Below are 17303 nucleotides of genomic sequence, written 5' to 3'. Positions count from 1 at the left end.
ATTGTCTGACATGTAATTTATACTGTTACGGTAAACATGAAAAATAGAGTCCCATCACGGTATCAGGCAAGTCTATCAACACCAACCATAATTAACAAATACTAATGCACACTGCTAAGATATGTGCCTTTCATTTCACACAACTTATCTGTAGGCCGAGTCCCTACTACCAAGTAAGATGAGGCAGAAAGATTTCTTGAGCTCAAGAGTTCAAGATCAGCCTGACCATGTGACCATGGAGTCAATGCTTCATTCTTTCAACCCAGATGGTCTTCTTTTGGTTGGTTGGTTGGTTGGTTGGTTGGTTGGTTGGTTGGTTGGTTGGTTGGTTGGTTGGTTTTTGAGACAGGGTCGTTATCCCTGTATGTGTGGGCATGGATGAGCACACTCACACATGTGCCAAACTGTGTGTGTGTCTGTAGGTCGGAGGACAACCTCTGGCATCGGTCCTTGCTTCTACCTTGTTTGAAACAAGGTCTTTCCTGCTGTCCGTTGCTGTGTATTCATTCCAGGCTGGCTGGCACACGCGTGGGCTTCTGGCAATCCTCCTGCCTCTGCCTGCCATCTCCCACGAGGGGCATAGTAGGATGATTACAGACTCATGTGACAGTGCCGCTGACTTTTATCTGGGTTCTGTGATCCCAACTCGGGTCAACAGGTTTACAGAGCAAGCCTTTGACCCCTGAGGCATCTCTCCAGCCTTCCACCTGACCTTTAGAGACAGGACCTCTCGATGAACCTGTTGCTCACTGATTCAGCTAGACTGGCTGACCCAGGGATCCTCCTGTGTCTCGGTCTCCCCAGCACTGAGAGTACGGGCATGTGCTGCCATGTCCAGCTTTTTTATACGAGTTCTAGGGTCCTCGTGTCTGCACAGCAGCACTCCCCTGACGAAGCCAAGCTCCGCCCCAGCCCCTTCACAGCAATTACTGACTACCTAGTATCCGCCGTCCATAGTGAGATGTCAAAAGGTGCTTACCTCCGAGTCTTTGGTCTGCTGATTACGAATGACTATCAGATTGTACAAGATCCTGTCGTCATCTGCCTCTGTGTGGGACACATCATGAGGCATGCTCCATAAATTCTTCTCATCATCCCTGTCTAGAGTTGCTCCAAATGAGGAATATGGATTGTTACCACTGTGAAATAAAGAAAGCAAGCATGAAGATTTTGTTATATGCATGTATTATACATTATATACCTTATATATGTACAACATGTTATATTTCACATATGTATATTTTATATAATATAAATGAAAACACGTAAATTATAACAAAAAGGATCTAAGTTATTATTTTAATAATTAAGCGTAAACACAATATAATTAACAAATTAATTAATTAATTTTTTATTTATTTATTTTTGTTGTTTTTCGAGACAGGGTTTCTCTGTGTAACCTTGGCTGTCCTGGGACCAGGCTGGCCAAGAACTCAAAGATCCACCTGCCTCTGCCTCCCGACTGCTAGGATTAAAGGCGTCTGCCACCACTGCCCAGAAGTTAATCACTTTAAAAATAGACAAGATGGGATGACAATATGGATCAGCAGATAAAGGTCTTGTGTCAGTGTGATGTCCAGAGTTCAATCCCTAGAATTTACACATAGAAGAGAACCAGCTCTACAAGTTGAACTCTGACCCTGTACAAGTGCACTGTCTTAAATGACATAAACCAGCCAGGTGGGGCGGCCCATGGCTGGGATACCAGCACTCGGGAGGCAAAGCAGGACAATCTCACATATTCACGGCCAGCCTGGACTACACAAGGAGACTCTGTCCTCCCAAACCAAGAATACATAAAATAAAATAGGTAAGTAATACATAATAAAAACATTAAAAAACGGATATAATGACATATAGAGACAAGAAGCAATTACTACAGCTAAGTATGAAATTCAACACTAGGTATCCCAACCAAAAATCAACATGAAGAGATGAACTTTTACTGGCTTTGAGGTCACAGACACAGAATAAACTTGAAGTGTGATTGACACTATAGCACAATGGGAGAGCACTTACCTAGCATGTGCTAGACCATAACACACACACACACACACACACACACACACACACACACACACACACACACACACGCACAAGACTGGGGCTGGAGAAATCACTCAGTAGTTAAGAGCACTGGCTGCTCTTCCAGAGGACCCAGGGTTCTGGTCACATGGCAGCTCACAACCATCTGTAACTCCCATTCCAGGGTACCTGATGCTTTTTCTGGCCTCTGTGGTACTAGGCACATTTGTGGTGCACAGACATACATGCAGGCAAAAGACTCATAAACATAAAGTAAGAAGGAATGATTTATTTGTTTATTTTATATGCATCGGTGTTTTGCCTGTGTGTATGTCTGTGTCACAGCAACAGATCCCCCTGGAACAAGAGTTATAGATAGTTATGAGCTGCCATGAGGGTGCTGGGAGTTGAACCCAGGTCCTCTGGAAGAGCAGCCAGTGCTCCTAACTACTGATCCATCGCTCCAGCTTCAAGAAAAATTTTAAACACTAAACAACAAATATACGCACCTAAATACTTTTCAATGATCAATGCACGATAAGTACTAAGGATTTCAGTTGTAGGCTGGATGATGGCCGAGTGATTAAAACATTTCCTGCTTGAAGAGAGGGTTCAGCAGTTAAGAGCACTGGCTGCTCTTCCAGAGGACCCAGGTTCAATTCCAAGGACCCACATGGTGACTTACAACCATCTGTAGCTCCAGTTCCAGGAGACCCAACAACCTTTTTGATTTCCAAGGATACCAGTCGAATACATGCAGGCAGGCAAAAATACCCATCCACATTTGTTTGTTTTTAACTGGGGCCAAGGACAAGTATGCACACCTTTAATCCCAGCACTCCCGAGGCAGAGGAAGGTTTATCTCAATGAGTTTGAGGCTAGCCTGATCTACCTGGCAAGTTCCAGGCCAGTCAAGTTATACATACATAGTGAAACAAAAAACGAAAACCACTTGCTGCACCAGGCTGAGGACCAGATTTCGAATCCCCAGAACCGAGGTGAAAGCCGGGTAGGAATGGCAGCCCACCTGTAATTCCAGTCTCAGAAGACGCAGACAGGAGATCCCTAGAACAAGCTGGCTAGCAAGACTAGCCATAATATTGGCACATCTGTGCCTGACTGAGAGACTCTGCCTCATCAAAAAAGGTGGGAGCGTAACAGAGGATGAGCTGACATAAATGCTGGGCCTCCACATACATTCGTACCCACAACCTGCATGCCCACATACATGTACGTATGCAACCACACACACACACACACACACACACACACACACACACACAAAGACACATTTGGAAGTTGGTACCCAGGAAATCTCACAACAGAAAGCAAGAACCCGTCACCAGACTGGGAATCAGCAGAGCATGTCCAACAAGAGAGGTGCCCCCAGGGCTAGAGTAAGTGGGTGCAGACCAGGCTGTCAATCAAGTCCTCAGACTTGGGAAAGACAGCCAGGACCCACGCAGGAAAACCAGGGCAACGGGATAGGGAGAGCGGACTGAAGAGATGGCTCAGCGGTTATGAGCACTGGCTGCTCTTTCAGAAGTCACGAGTTCAATTCCCAGCAACCACATGGTGGCTCACAACCATCTGTAATGGTGTCTGATGTCCTCTTCTGGCCTGCGGGTGTACACTCATATACATAAAATAAATATTTTAAAAAATCATTTAATAAATAAATCTACTCATTTTTTTTTTTAAGGTAAGGACAGCACTGGAGCCAAGGCCAGTCAAAGGCCAGTCAGTCACCTGACCGAGCACAGGACCTAGATAGACACTGAGTTCCGAACAGTGCCGGTAAAATCCCTAGCTAGCATACTGAAATTGAGGGTCTGGGACTAGACAGAGTGATCAGTGCTATGGAGAATGCAGCAATGTGCCAGGAGTGAGACGCCACTCAGGCACACTTTCTCAGAACCGCCTGTTCTAATCCAGGCTGGCCAGCTAAAACCCACAGGGCCCCATGGCCTGCTCTTCTTCAGAAGGGCCATACAGGCCTGGGAGGCAGAGGCAGCCGGATCTCTGTGAATGAGAGTCCAGCCTGGTCTATGGAGCCAGTTCCAGGCCAGCCAGGGCTACACAGAGGAAACTCTGCCTCAAAAAATGAGAGGGGAAGAAAGAGGGGGAGAGAAAGAGGAAGAGAGAGGGGTAGGGAGTGAGGGGGGGGAGAGAGAGAATAAATAAGAATGATGAGCCAATGAAAGGGGAGGGGCAATGGATGCCTTGGTGCTCTGTGCACACAAGCATCAATAGCATACAGAACTCATTCACTCACTCAAACCCTCACTCATGGCTATGGATCAGAAATCATCAATTTTGATACCTGAACAGGATGCTGTCTCTGCCCTCACAATTCAGTAAGGTAAGTACAATCCCCGGCACAAGGTGACATAAGACCAGAAAGGAAGCCGTGACCGATTGCATGAGAGGAGAAGGAAGTTTAGGAGTTTCTATGGAGACATCATCATCAGCCTTTCCCCCAAAGACGGAGCAAGGGCAAAGTAAGAAAGTGCAGCACACGGAGGCTTCACGGCGTGCCCACAGGCTGAGGCATTTCAAGCTCTCCTGCGCGCACACTGCAAGGGACATGGTGACACATGATTTGACGTCGGATTGAAAACTGTGCTAGGCTTTTGTCCCACGAGCTATGACGGGCCAGATACATCAAAGGGGTCGTAGAGCGAGGACTGAAGAAGGAATAAGAAAATTGCGTGGTTAGGAGTGATGTCACAACCCACTGTCACATGAGGAGGGGTATGTGTCTTAAGTCACTGTTTTACTGCTGTGAGGAGACACCATGACCACGGCAGCTCTTACAAAAGACATCATTTAATTGGGGGACTTGCCTACCCATCTCAGGCTCAGTCCATCAGCATCACGGCAGGGAGCATGATGGCGATGAGTAGGTTCCCTTTGCCTAACTAGCTGTTGCAACCTGTAAGCCACCACAGCACCACAGACTCGGCACTTGTATCTAGGGGTCTCCCATTCCACCCCTCCCGGGACAGGAAGGGCTAGGGGCAGTATCCTACTTGATGGATAAGCACTAAACTTCTGCCGGGTAGTGGTGGTGCATGTCTTTAGTCCTAACACTCAGGAGGCAGAGCCAGGCACATCTCGATGAGTTCGAGGCCAGCCTGGTCTACAGAGCAAGATCCAGGACAGGCACCAAAACTACACAGAGAAACCCTGTCTCGAAAAACCAAACCAAACAAACAAACAACAACAAAAAGAACTAAACTTCTCCAAGGAAAGGCTGACAACCCTTCCTGAGTGGGGTCCCTGACAGGGTCTCACTGAGAAACCGTGTCATAGCAAGCCCTGAGAGAGACTGCCTCTGCTCACTAGCACTTGCAGCACTGACCCTTCTCTTGGACCTGTTGGCCGATGGGTAGCCAAGAGCGAGGGGACAAAACTTGGTGTGTCTACCTCCTGGTTTCATTTGTCTCCTTCATCTTAAAACTCCGGGTCAGACTCTTGTCCCAGTCTGCACAGGGATGTGTTAATCATTGAAGGAGTGTCTGTTGAAAAACTGGTAATGCGGGAGTTGATTAGCACAGAATTTACCTAACCTATCTCCATCCCTCTTCAAGAGCAAAAGCGGGAAGATAAGATAAATAAGGTATTTTCCAGACTGGTGGAGAGTCCAGCTGTCAGCTTTTACAACATCCTGCCTGCTCTGGATCCCCTGGAGTCTGGCCTAGAAGTTTCCAGTATCCCCTAGACTTGTAGTCACATGGATTCCAGGAACACGGAAGCCTCGCTCAGACAGACCCACTTCATGATGAGATCATCCCCTAAGTGGGATCCATTACCCCATGACAGTAACTGAACGCCCCTAGCCCCAAGGCACAGCAATCATCTCACAGGAACTGAATTGCACACACACGCACGCACAACTTCATCCGATGTTAAATGCTAGCCACTTCATGTGTAAACTGGAGAGACACATAATAGGAAGGTTAAAATTTAACATACATAGAAATGATCCACCGACAGGTGCTCCCCCCCCCCCCCTGAGTTCTCCCCACATCTAGGCTTGCCCTAGATCAGGGCGGGGTTCTGAAGTAAGCCCCTGAAGAGCCTCAAGCTCTGCCAGGTCACTGATTACTCCGGAGACAACGGGACAATGAAAAGCAGGAGAGAACCAGCAGGTGCTGCCCTGAGAGAACAGGGCCACTCCAGGGGTGTCGGGGACCTACCCCCCTCACCTTTCTAAGCCTGTTCCGCTCTGCAGAGCCACAACTGTCCCACCCCAGTGTCTCCTCACCAGGACCCCTGTGGCCATGCTCTTCAATCCTAATAAGTCTCCCCTCCAAGCGGAGGGAAGGTGGAGTCCTGCCTCCAAGTCGCTAAAGGAAGTGATTATTCTGGCAATGACTTCTAAAACAATGCTCAAGGGGCTGGAGAGAGAGAGCTCAGTGGGAAAAGGGGTCGCCATTGCAGCATGGGTATGTGTACTGGTAGGGGACCTGTATAATCCCAGCCTGGCCTACCGGTGAGTTCTGAGTCAGCAAAAGAACCCTGTCTCAAAAGAAAGATGGACAGCTCCTGAAAATGACACCCAAGGGCATCCTTTGATCTCCAAACGCACCGGCATGTACCCACCCACCCATGTGCATGCATGCATGCACTCACATGCACATGAGCATTATTCAGAAAGAACCATAGATGTGAGCTCTTTGAGGAGCGCTGGAATTATAATGTCTGGCCAGCTCCCGACTCCCCAGTCTTGATCATCGGCAGGCCCCTTGACTCCAGCAACCACATCAATCCACCACCTTCCTCTGAAAGCAGCCAGGAGAGACCAGGCTAAAAAGCATAAAGCAAAAAAACGTGAGGAAAAGCTGCTTGGGAACCTTTGTGAACCCCAGACCAGGAAGTGGGCAGGTGTGTGAACCCAGTTCAGAGTGGACCCAGGAGCCCCGGGAGCCTTGGGAGAACACACGAAGGAAGGGGGTTCCCAGCCAGCAGCTTCCCGCTCTTCCCGCCTCATATACCCATGTCTAAAAGGTTCTAAAGAAAAGTGAGGGCGGCCGCTTTGCCCCTGGCCACCATCTGCTGATAATAAATATTTTATGAACCTCAGGCATTTGAGAAGATGCTCTGATGTTACAACCCATGCAGAAGCCTAACTCCCACTCCCAAAGGGGAGGTCTTGAATTTCACCCTAATCTTACCTCAGGGCATAAGACTCAAACCATCAGGGGTCTACTTTCAATACGTGTAAGTAAAAAAAAAAAAAATCTGCCTGGGGACAAGTTTGCAAAGTGCTTGTCAGCATGAAAGCCATTTCCAGGCAAAGCCCAGGATCCCTCACGGTGGTAAAGGACCCTGTGTAAGAAAGATTTTGAAAAGACCCACAAAAGCCCACATACTGGATGGCTGCTGGCCAGAAGTTCCAGGGACCTCACTGCTCCGATCCTGGGCCGTGGGTCAGCAGCGGCTGATAGAAAGAAGATCGACGTCTGGCAGTCAGCACCAGCTCAACGTGACCCAAACAAGGACCCTGCTGCTGGTGGGCTCCCCACTCCCATGATAGCTGCTCCATCTTCACGTTGCTCAGGCCGAGAACACAAAGCTATCCTGAGTCCCTCGACCCCTGTCTCCGGCTCATCAGAAAATCCTACTGGTTCTGTGTTCAAAAAATACCCACCTCCCCCACTACACCCTGAACCAGGGCTTCTTATGTCTCCCAGGAGAATTCCTGTAGGAGTTTGTTTTTCTAGTCTATTCTTTTTTCTTTCTTTCTTTCTTTCTTTCTTTCTTTCTTTCTTTCTTTCTTTCTTTCTTTTTTTTGTTTTTTGTTTTTTGTTTTTTGTTTTTTGTTTTTTTCGAGACAGGGTTTCTCTGCATAGCTTTGCGCCTTTCCTGGAGCTCACTTGGTAGCCCAGGCTGGCCTCGAACTCACAGAGATTCGCCTGGCTCTGCCTCCCGAGTGCTGGGATTAAAAGCATGCGCCACCACCACCCGGCTTCTTTTTTCTTTCTTAATTTGTCATGTATGACTGTATTAATTTTGTCTGTGTGTATATATTACACCACATGTGTATCTGGTGCCCAGAGAATCCAGAAAAAGGGCATCCGAGCCCCTGAAACTGGAGTTACAGACAGTTGTGAGCCGCCTTGTGGATGCGGGGACCCAAACCCAGGTCCTCTGCAAAAGCAGCAAGGTTTTCTTAACAGCAGAGCCATCTCTCCAGCCTCGCTTCTTCTCTTCTTAATCCGACAGCCAGAGTGACTGAGTCTCCCAAAATGTCAGTCAGGTCCTGTCAGGCCTCTGCAATGGCTGCTCTCTCTACCTACCCTGTCTCTTCCGGACACTCGCTGCCTCTCTCCCTCTACACATGACCTGCCCGAGGCCTGCTGGGGTGACCAATCGTCTGTGGTCATGCCTCCTGCTTCAGCTCTACCCTCTCTCTTTGGTACATGCTTAATTCCTACTTCACTGGTCATAGTCACCGTCTATTGTGTCCTTTGTTTAGCGCCATTAGGACTTATGAGGACCGGGTTCCGGCCATGGTTTTGTTCAGTGGTTTATTGCCGGTGTCTACCATGGTACCTGGCACACCACAGATACTCAATAAATATTTGCTGAGTTGTTGAACATTTGTTTCCCCAATTCACAGGCCTCTAAACAGGAGAGACGAGGCTGCCATCTACGTCAATGGGCTCACAGAAAACTGCTCACACTCTTCAGCTGACTGAACGGAGGAGACTTGGGCTTAAGAGTCTTGTGGGAGGAACAGATGATAAGCACGTGTGTTTCTGTCAGGACAGGGCTGTGAAGAAATACACAGAGAGGTTCAGGAAGAGGGGACGGGGCAGGGCTGGACATGGCAGTCAGAGAAGCGCTGTATGATTGAAAAAAAAAAATGACGGAGTAGAGAATTGAATAAAGTGAGAGCTAATCCGTGCAGGCAGCCAGAGAAAGAATATTCCAGGCAGAGAGGGTAAGAGGCACAGAGGCACTGAGTTAGGGGTATTGTTTAGCATATCTAAAGAACAAGGACAGGGCCACGGGAGAGGATGAATAATTTCACGGTCTGTGCTGACCTTAGAAACATGCTATCATAGCATTGAACTCGAAACCACTCCCGAGTCCACTAATAGAGGGTGTGTGTGACGGACACGCCGCCGTGCAGCAGGAAGCGAGCTCACCACAATAGCATGAATGAATCTCCAAAGTGCAGCGAAGAGAGGCGTGTGGCAGCGCACAAGGTTTGAGCCCATTCCAGTCAAGTTTCACGGCAAAGCTCGGCTGCGTCTTTAAGGCGCACAGAGAGGTGGTAAGTCTATAACGAAACAACTCTGATGAAAGTCTAGATAAGATCGGGGTGGGGATGGGAGGAGGGTGGCAACATCCATCTCTTATCTTGATTGGTGGTTGCAGGAGTGTGCCCTGTACAGCTCTCATACCAAATGTCTTGTCTGTGACAGCATTTACACATATATGTGTGAAGTTCAGCACTTGAGAGGCAGAGAGGTAGATGGATCTCTGTGAATTCGAGGCCAACCTGATTTAGTGAGTTCCAGGACAGCCAGGGCTACATATCTTGTCTCAAAAAATAAAAAAATAAAAATAAAGCATAATTCAGGATATTGTCAAATATTGAAGGAGGTATACTCTCTAGGTACAGTGTCTCACCAAACTATTTTTCCCAAAAGGCAAAAAATAGAATATACAGTATATAACTGCCTCAGTTCAGATATTTATTAGCCCAGCAAAATATTCTTACATCTCTAATAAAGTATTTTCAGCAGAGTTTACTTTACACAAAAGTATAGTGATATAATCACTTCAAGACATTTAGAAAGTTCCAGGAAGCCTAGATCATATGATGTGTAACTAAAAGAAATGCCACCTTCTAGGGACCTTCCCCTGTCACCTGATTAACTGAAAGAAATGTCATCTCTAGGGACCTTCCAGGGTCACGTGACTAATTTTGATACGAGTCACAAAAGGAGAACAGGGCTGCTGCTGTGGGTTTCCAGAGAAGAAAACCTTTAGGAGTCATCCTTGTGAGAGCTGGAAAGATGGCTCAGTAGTGAGGAGCACTGACTGCTGCTGCTCAGAGGACCGAGTCCAGTTCCCTGCGCCCATGTGGTGGCTTAGAACCACCTGGAACTCCAGCTCCAGAGGATCTGATGTCTTCTTCTGGCCCTCCGGGGCATTAGGCAAGCACACATACACACAGACATTCATGCAAACAAAAACACCTCTGCACTAGAATAGTACCACGCCTCTAATCCCAGCACTTGGGAGGCAGAGGCAGGAGGATCCCCGTGAGTTCTGGATAAGCCCAGTCTACATAGTAAGTACCAGGCCATCCAGAATTAATATTGTTAAGAGTGTTTCAATAACAAAGGAAAACATCCTATAAATAGTGGGGCTCAGAGCTGTTCACTGTTTACGGGACCTTTTCCTTTGTTATTGAAACACTCAGAACTTGCATTGACCTCTGAGCTCCAGGAATAGCCCGGGTGTGTGGTGGGATATCTTTCTGCAGGCTGTGAATGTGTTGCTCTCATTGGTTGATAAATAACGCAGTTTAGCCAATGGCAAGGCAGAATAAGGTCAGGCAGTACATTCAAACTGAAGACAGAGATGAAGCAGGATGGAGTCACGGAGATGCTCCGAGCCGCCGCCAGGAGAAGCAAGAGGTGAGAGAGAACAGGTAATGCCACGAAGCCACGTGGCAAAACATAGATGAATAGGAGTGGGTTGAGTTCTAAGAGGTAGCTAGCAGCTAGGCGGTGGTGGCGCACGCCTTTAATCCCAGCGCTCGGGAGGCAGAGGCAGGTGGATCTCTCTGGGTTTGAGGCCAGCCTGGTCTACAGGACAGGCTCAAGCTACACAGTGAAACCCTCTCTGGGGAGAGGGGGGAAACAACAACCAAAAAAGCTAGCAAGAAGCCAGAACCATAGACAAACAGTTTGTAACTAATGTAAGCAAGCTTCTGTGTGTTTACTTGGGACTGAACGGTTGCGGGACCAGGCAGGACAGAAACTTCAGTCTACACCCCTATTTTCCATCTTTGCTCCGTCTCAAGAAGGTAAACGTGTCAGCCCTCAAATGGGATTCATGGATCAAGGCACTCTCCTGCAGTGGAACCCCGAATGTCTCCCACTGACTCCCGTGAAGCACTCTCTGGCTAGCGCTGGAGCAGACCAGAACACGCAGCACAGGAAGTCAGGAATGAGATGCGTCCGCCCTTCACAGCCGGCTGAAGCCTGGCTCTGCAAATCCAACAGTGTGATGCAGAAAGAAAACCCGGCCATCTGGACGCCAGGCTGAGAGCTCTCACCCACATCAACACACCTGCCAACTTTCTGTAAGCCCTTCGAAGGGTGATTCCATCAGCTCAAAGGTCATGTGAGTTCAGCCTGTAAAATCAAAGACTCGACACATGGAGGAGGTGATGCACTTCCAAGCAGGAGATGACCCCTTCAAATGCCATGAGCGCCCCCCCCCACTCCACCCTTGTCCTTCCTCCATACTGGCACCTCATCTCTAGCCTCAGGACAGGGAAAGGGGCTCAGGGTTCTGGACCCCAGGCTACCACAATTCAAGGAAAGTCTCACACTCAGCACACAATCTCTAGCACACAGCTTATGAGCAGCTGGAGATGTACCCCTCTGCGTCCTGGAAGGGTTCTGTGCTCACAGTGACACCAAAATGTAACAGGATGCCAATCCTGCCTCGGCCATGCATGCCTTTCAGCAAGTTACTGAAGCTCTCTAGGCCTCGGTTTCTTCTAATGTTAAGTGTAGACGTTAGTTCGTTGATCTCCTTTATCTTATATTTGAAAATTTTCCCACTCACTAAAATTTACCTAAACCCTAAAATGGATAGTTTTAAGGTCATACTCGGGAAGGCAGAGCAAGGAAAAGCTCAGGTGAACATTCCCAATCGAGGCTGGGTAGGCAACACCCTACTTCTCTTGTTTTAGATAAAATGCTGGCAACAAGTGTCCTTTTTGTAATACACATAAATCAACTCAAAGGTCACCTAAGTCCACCCTGTAAAATGAAAAAAAAAAAGTTTTATTGCGGCATATTTTTGCATTTTTGTACTTTTCACTGGTGATCTGGCTGTTTAGGATGCCCCCAAGTGCGACGCTGAAATGTGAAAATACATGTGTGTGGGATGGAGAAGTAGCTCAGCGGTAGGTACTTGTCTCACACGCACAAATCTCCGGGTTCAATCCCCGGCACTGAGTAAACTAGGTATGGATGGTAGTGTGAACCTAAAATCCTAGCGCTTGGAAGAGTCAAAGGATCAAAAGTTCAAGGTCATCCTCAGCTGCACAGCAAGTCTGAAGTCAGCTTGAGTTCTACACAACAAAATAATAAAAGACATGTGCTAAATAAACTCCATGCCCACGTGACACGTGGCAGCTGTTCCCCATGAGTTCAACGTTAATGACCAACAGTGAGGTGTCATTCAACAGATACATGAAAGAAGATGAGGTGTTGACCAGCTGGTGAGTTCGCTCATGGGAACATAACTTTCCTTGTGGAACCTTCCAGATCAGGGGTTCAGTATCTACTCATTTGGTGTCGCGGTAACTTCATAGAAGGTGACTAACAGCTGTGTCGCATAGGTTAGGGCAATATTCAACTAACAAATACAAAGCCCTTTCAACAGTGCGTACTCTACCATGGGCATGAAAGACAACCTGGGAAGGATTAGGGCGAGCTCAGGGAGGATGGAATGTCAGAGATGCTTCCTTGAGACTCCTCCTTGTCAGCATCCTGAAGTAGGATGGCTCCAACTATTTCCTGTCTACATGGCCTGAGGGACATTCAGAGAAATCCCATCCCTTCCCAAAACAACCTTTCTGCGGATGCAAAATAATTGTCCAGAGCAAACTGAGATCACCAACAGTTAACATTTTAAGTCAGGCCTGTGGTACAGGCCTGTGATCCCAGCTACTCGGGATGCTTGAGGCTGGAGTACCACAGGTTTCAAGGCCTGTCTGGGTTACAGAAAAACTCAAGCATGCCTGGTGGTTCTCTCTGCTTCTTCTGCCTCTGAATACCCAGAAAATAATGGTGATGCTCCCCAGTTACTAACAGGTAATAAAAATGGAGGGGTAAGAATCCCTTTTCTGGGGGCTGTTGAGATGGCTCAGAAGTTAAGGGCACTGGCTACTCTTCCAGAGGACCCAGGTTCGATTCCCAGCACCCACGTGGCAGCTCACAACTGTCCTGTAACTCTAGTCCCAGGGCACCTGACACTCTCATACAGACATACATGCAGGCAAAACACCAATGTACATAAAATAAAATAAATTATTTTTAAAAAAGAAGAAGAATCCCTTTTCACTGAAAAGGTACCAAGGCAATGCTTATGAGAGGTTACATGTATCATTACACTACATGTTCTATCCTGGCTTTTGTTTGTTTGTTTTGTTTTTTGAGACAGGGCTTCTCTGTGTAGTTTTGGTGCCTATTCTGGATCTCTCTTTGTAGACCAGGCTGGCCTTGAACTCAGAGATCCGCCTGCCTCTACCTCCCAAGTGCTGGGATTAAAGGCGTGTGCCACCACCGCCCAGCTCCTGGCCTCTTTCTGAGGCCTCTGGTCATGTGTCAAGAGGCTGTATGGTATCAGAAGACTTGGGCTTCTCTCTGCCTAACAGTGCCTGCCTAAGGAGGTAAAGACATGACTTCCAAACCTCCCAGCTGACCGAAAGAAAGCCCAGACCCTAACCTCCCACCTTGGCTCGACTACCAGGGCCAAGGTGCCCATACATCTGAATTGATGAATTTTAATAATGGAGGACATTTTTAAAATGGAAGGGTGGCTAGGGAGATGGCTCATTTCCTAAAGTCCTAGGCAAGTGTGAGGACCTGGGTTCAGATGCCCAGCATCCACATAAAGAATCAGGCATGGTAGAATGTATCCATAAATCTAGCAAGGAAAGGAAGGGGAAAGGGACCAAAATGGCAGAAGCTAAAGCAATGATATCTAATAATGTTTATAACATATTAATATGAGGTTATTTTTAGAAAGTATGTCAGTTTCTATGCAAGGCATGGGCATGTACAGATGTGTGGCCTCTTGCATGCAGAGGCCAGAGAACAACCTCTGGTATTGTTCCTCAGGGAATGCCACTTTTTTTTGTTGTTGTTGTTTTGTTTTGTTTTGTTTTTTCGAGACAGGGTTTCTCTGTGTAGCTTTGCGCCTTTCCTGGAACTCACTTTGGAGACCAGGCTGGCCTCGAACTCACAGAGATCCGCCTGGCTCTGCCTCCCGAGTGCTGGGATTAAAGACGTGCACCGCCACCACCGTCCGGCCGCCACCTTGTTTTTTGAGACAGAGTCTCTCACTGGCCTAGAGCTAGTCTAGTAGGCTACAAGGATCTTGCCTGTCTCCACCTCCTCAGGGAGTAGGACTCCCTGGTTTGGGGATTGCAAGCACTGTCATGCCCGACTTTTCCCCATGGGCGCTGCAGATCAAACTCAGGTCCTCATGCCTGCAAGGCAAGCCCTGGACCAACTGAGCCGTCATTCCAGCTCCTGCATACAGGCTTTGAACCTGACGGACACTCACTCACATCCTCTTTCTTTTTCAGACAGGGTCTGGTAGATTCTAGGCTGGTCCTGAACTTACTATATAACCAAGGTTGACGTGTGAGTGTGTGTGTGTGTGTGTGTGTGTGTAAAAGAGAGTCTTACTATGTCACCCTGACAAACATGGAACTCTATGTAGACCAGGTTGGCCTCAAACCTACAGAGAACCGCCCACTTCTGCCATGGAGTGCTGGGATTAAAGGCATAGTCACCACATCTCAAAGACCTTGAACTTCTGGTCCTCCTGCTTCCACATCTCCCAAGCACAGGTAGGTACACATTTACAGGCATGCATCATCACAATGCTGTTTTCTCTTTCCCCTTAAGATTTATTTATTTTATTTAAGCCAGGTGTTGGTGGTGCACGCCTTTAATCCCAGCACTTGGGAGGCAGAGGCAGGCAGATCTCTTTGAGTTCAAGGCCAGCCTGGTCTACAAAGTGAGTTCCAGGACATCCAGAACTGTTACACAAAGAAACCCTGTTTTGAAAGAAAAAAAATTATTTTCTTTTATATGCATGGGTGTTTTACATGCATGTCTGTGTACCGTGTACATGGCTGGTTCCCTCCGAGGCCAGAAAAGGGCATACAAACCCTTAGAACTGGAGTTACAGATAGCTGTGAGTCACCTTGTGGGTGCTAGGAATTCAAACCCAGGGCCGCTTAGAAGAGCAGCTACGCTCTTAACTGCTCAGCCACCTTTCCAGCCCCACAACTGCTTTTCAAATACAGTCTCTCCTATTAGTTATAACCCTGAATTTATTATTTAGTTTCTCTGTGCTCAGGACTCCTCATTTATGAACAGATACCTAACGTCTATCTCCTTTGGTCAAATTAAATGACAATATGTGCAAAGAAATCTCACTTATGCAAGAGCCTGAATGCAATATGTACCTTGTACATAAAGTTTAAGGATGCTAATTTCATTTAGAGGTCACCTTTGGAGGTGGAAAGAGGATGAAACTGAGGGTACACAAAACCATGGCAGACACAGGGACATTATCATCCTTTCTTAAGGGGCATGTCAGAATTTTTGCTGTTTTATTAGTCATCGTGATTTTTTTTAATAATTTTTAAAATTTACACATAGCAAGCAATTAATAAATGGATAGCTATAATTATAAATAGTCAAAAATACTTTTATTCAATTCTTACTCCATTGTGGCTCTCCGTACTGGGTACCACAGGGGATATAAAAGTGAAAAGCCTTCAGCCTCCAGATGCTGGCCTGAGACCTCCAGTCTCGACAGACTTACATTATACGTCTTATAACTGTGACAGCTGGCAGGAGGCAGGAAGAGGCCCAAGGGTAAAAATAAAGAGGCACCTTAACCTCTTAGGGAGATGTCCCAACATCTCCTCCAAAAGGGAGTAACTGAAGCGGGCCTTACAACCCCAGCAAAGTTTCTCAGGAGAGAAAATAGGAAACTGGAGAGATGGCTCACCAGGTACAAGCACCTGCTGCGCAATCATGGGGACCTGAGTTCAAATCCCAAGCATCCACATAAAAGGCCGGGCATGACCGTGCTCACACTCCAGTAGCCACAGCACATCAAGCGGGCAGAGACAGGAGGACCACGGAGCCTTGCTGGCTGCCAGCCTAGCTCTGGATTCTGTAAGACTCTATCTTGGAAGAATAGTGTGCAGTGTAAAAGCGGGGTACCAGACATCCTCCTCTGGCTTCTGCTCACACACTCCTCATACATTCTACACACACACACACACACACACACACACACACACTTGCTGGGGGCAGGGGAACAGAAAATAACGCGTTGCTGCTAACAACCAGGACGTCAGCAAAGGCGGCAGGTAGGAAGCCAGCTCACTAGCTGGTTACAGACAGAGACAGTGAATGCAAAGTTAGACTCCAGGGAGGAGGCAATGGGAACGGACAGATCGGAGCTTCTGGGCAGGGCAGTGGGTAACGTGTACAGTGAGAGAGGAACAGCCAATTTCCGCTTGCAACTTTCAAAAACACGATCTGCATCTAACTAGAAGTCTGATTTCAGGATCAGAAAAGACCAGGAGCCCCACAACTAGATGGTACCTATATGGGCATGTCCCATGTGGTAACCGCCCTTCCACTGCATCAAAGCATAGCTTTTAGTTCTTTTGCATGTGTGTGTGTATGTATGTATGCATGCATGGTGTGTGTGCATGTGTGCATATGCATACACGTGGAGGCCCAAGGTTGATGTCAAGATTCTTCCTGACTGTTCTACACCTTTTGCGCTGAGGCAGGTCTTTTGTTCACTGGAGTCAGTTTCAAGTAGTCTGGCTAGCCAGCTCGCTCTGGGAATCTCCTGTCCCACCCTCCAAGCACTGAGATTACGTACAGGTTGACACAACCACCCAACCCAGTCATGGACTCTGGAGATCCAAATCCCAGCCCTCACGCCGGCATGAAAACGTTAACCTGCTGAGCATAGCTTTTAGAGCTGTGTGTTCCAAACTCTGTCCACAGCCAAACCACCTAGCACAGCCCCTACAATGCATAACCCCAGGCCTGACCCAGACTTGGCTATCAGTCTCAGCAACCGTAGTCAAGAAGGCAGTGGGGGTCCAGGCACCTGCTCTTCAAAGACGTTTGTGTGGGATACAGAGGACGTCAGGGAACGGCAATTAAAGGTCATGGTGTCATCAAGGTGAATGCCTAGTCAGGGGGATCTCGGGAAGTTCCTAGAGGGCAAGGAAGGGG

At 47.7% G+C, this 17303-nt stretch overlaps 1 protein-coding gene across 2 annotated transcripts in view; it reads right to left on the bottom strand.

Annotated features, from left to right (window-relative positions):
• The window catches only part of Mreg (melanoregulin), a 61871-nt gene that overhangs the window by 39933 nt on the left and 4635 nt on the right, over positions 1–17303 (bottom strand). For both annotated transcript variants that reach the window (XM_006972231.4, XM_042260164.2), the window contains exon 2: positions 980–1139. In XM_006972231.4, the coding sequence (XP_006972293.1) occupies positions 980–1139 (160 nt within the window). The remainder of the gene's footprint in view (positions 1–979; positions 1140–17303) is intronic.

Source organism: Peromyscus maniculatus, chromosome 13, assembly GCF_049852395.1.
Source record: "Peromyscus maniculatus bairdii isolate BWxNUB_F1_BW_parent chromosome 13, HU_Pman_BW_mat_3.1, whole genome shotgun sequence".
Classification (NCBI taxonomy): domain Eukaryota; kingdom Metazoa; phylum Chordata; class Mammalia; order Rodentia; family Cricetidae; genus Peromyscus; species Peromyscus maniculatus.
This window is presented reverse-complemented; position numbering and strand designations above follow the sequence as displayed.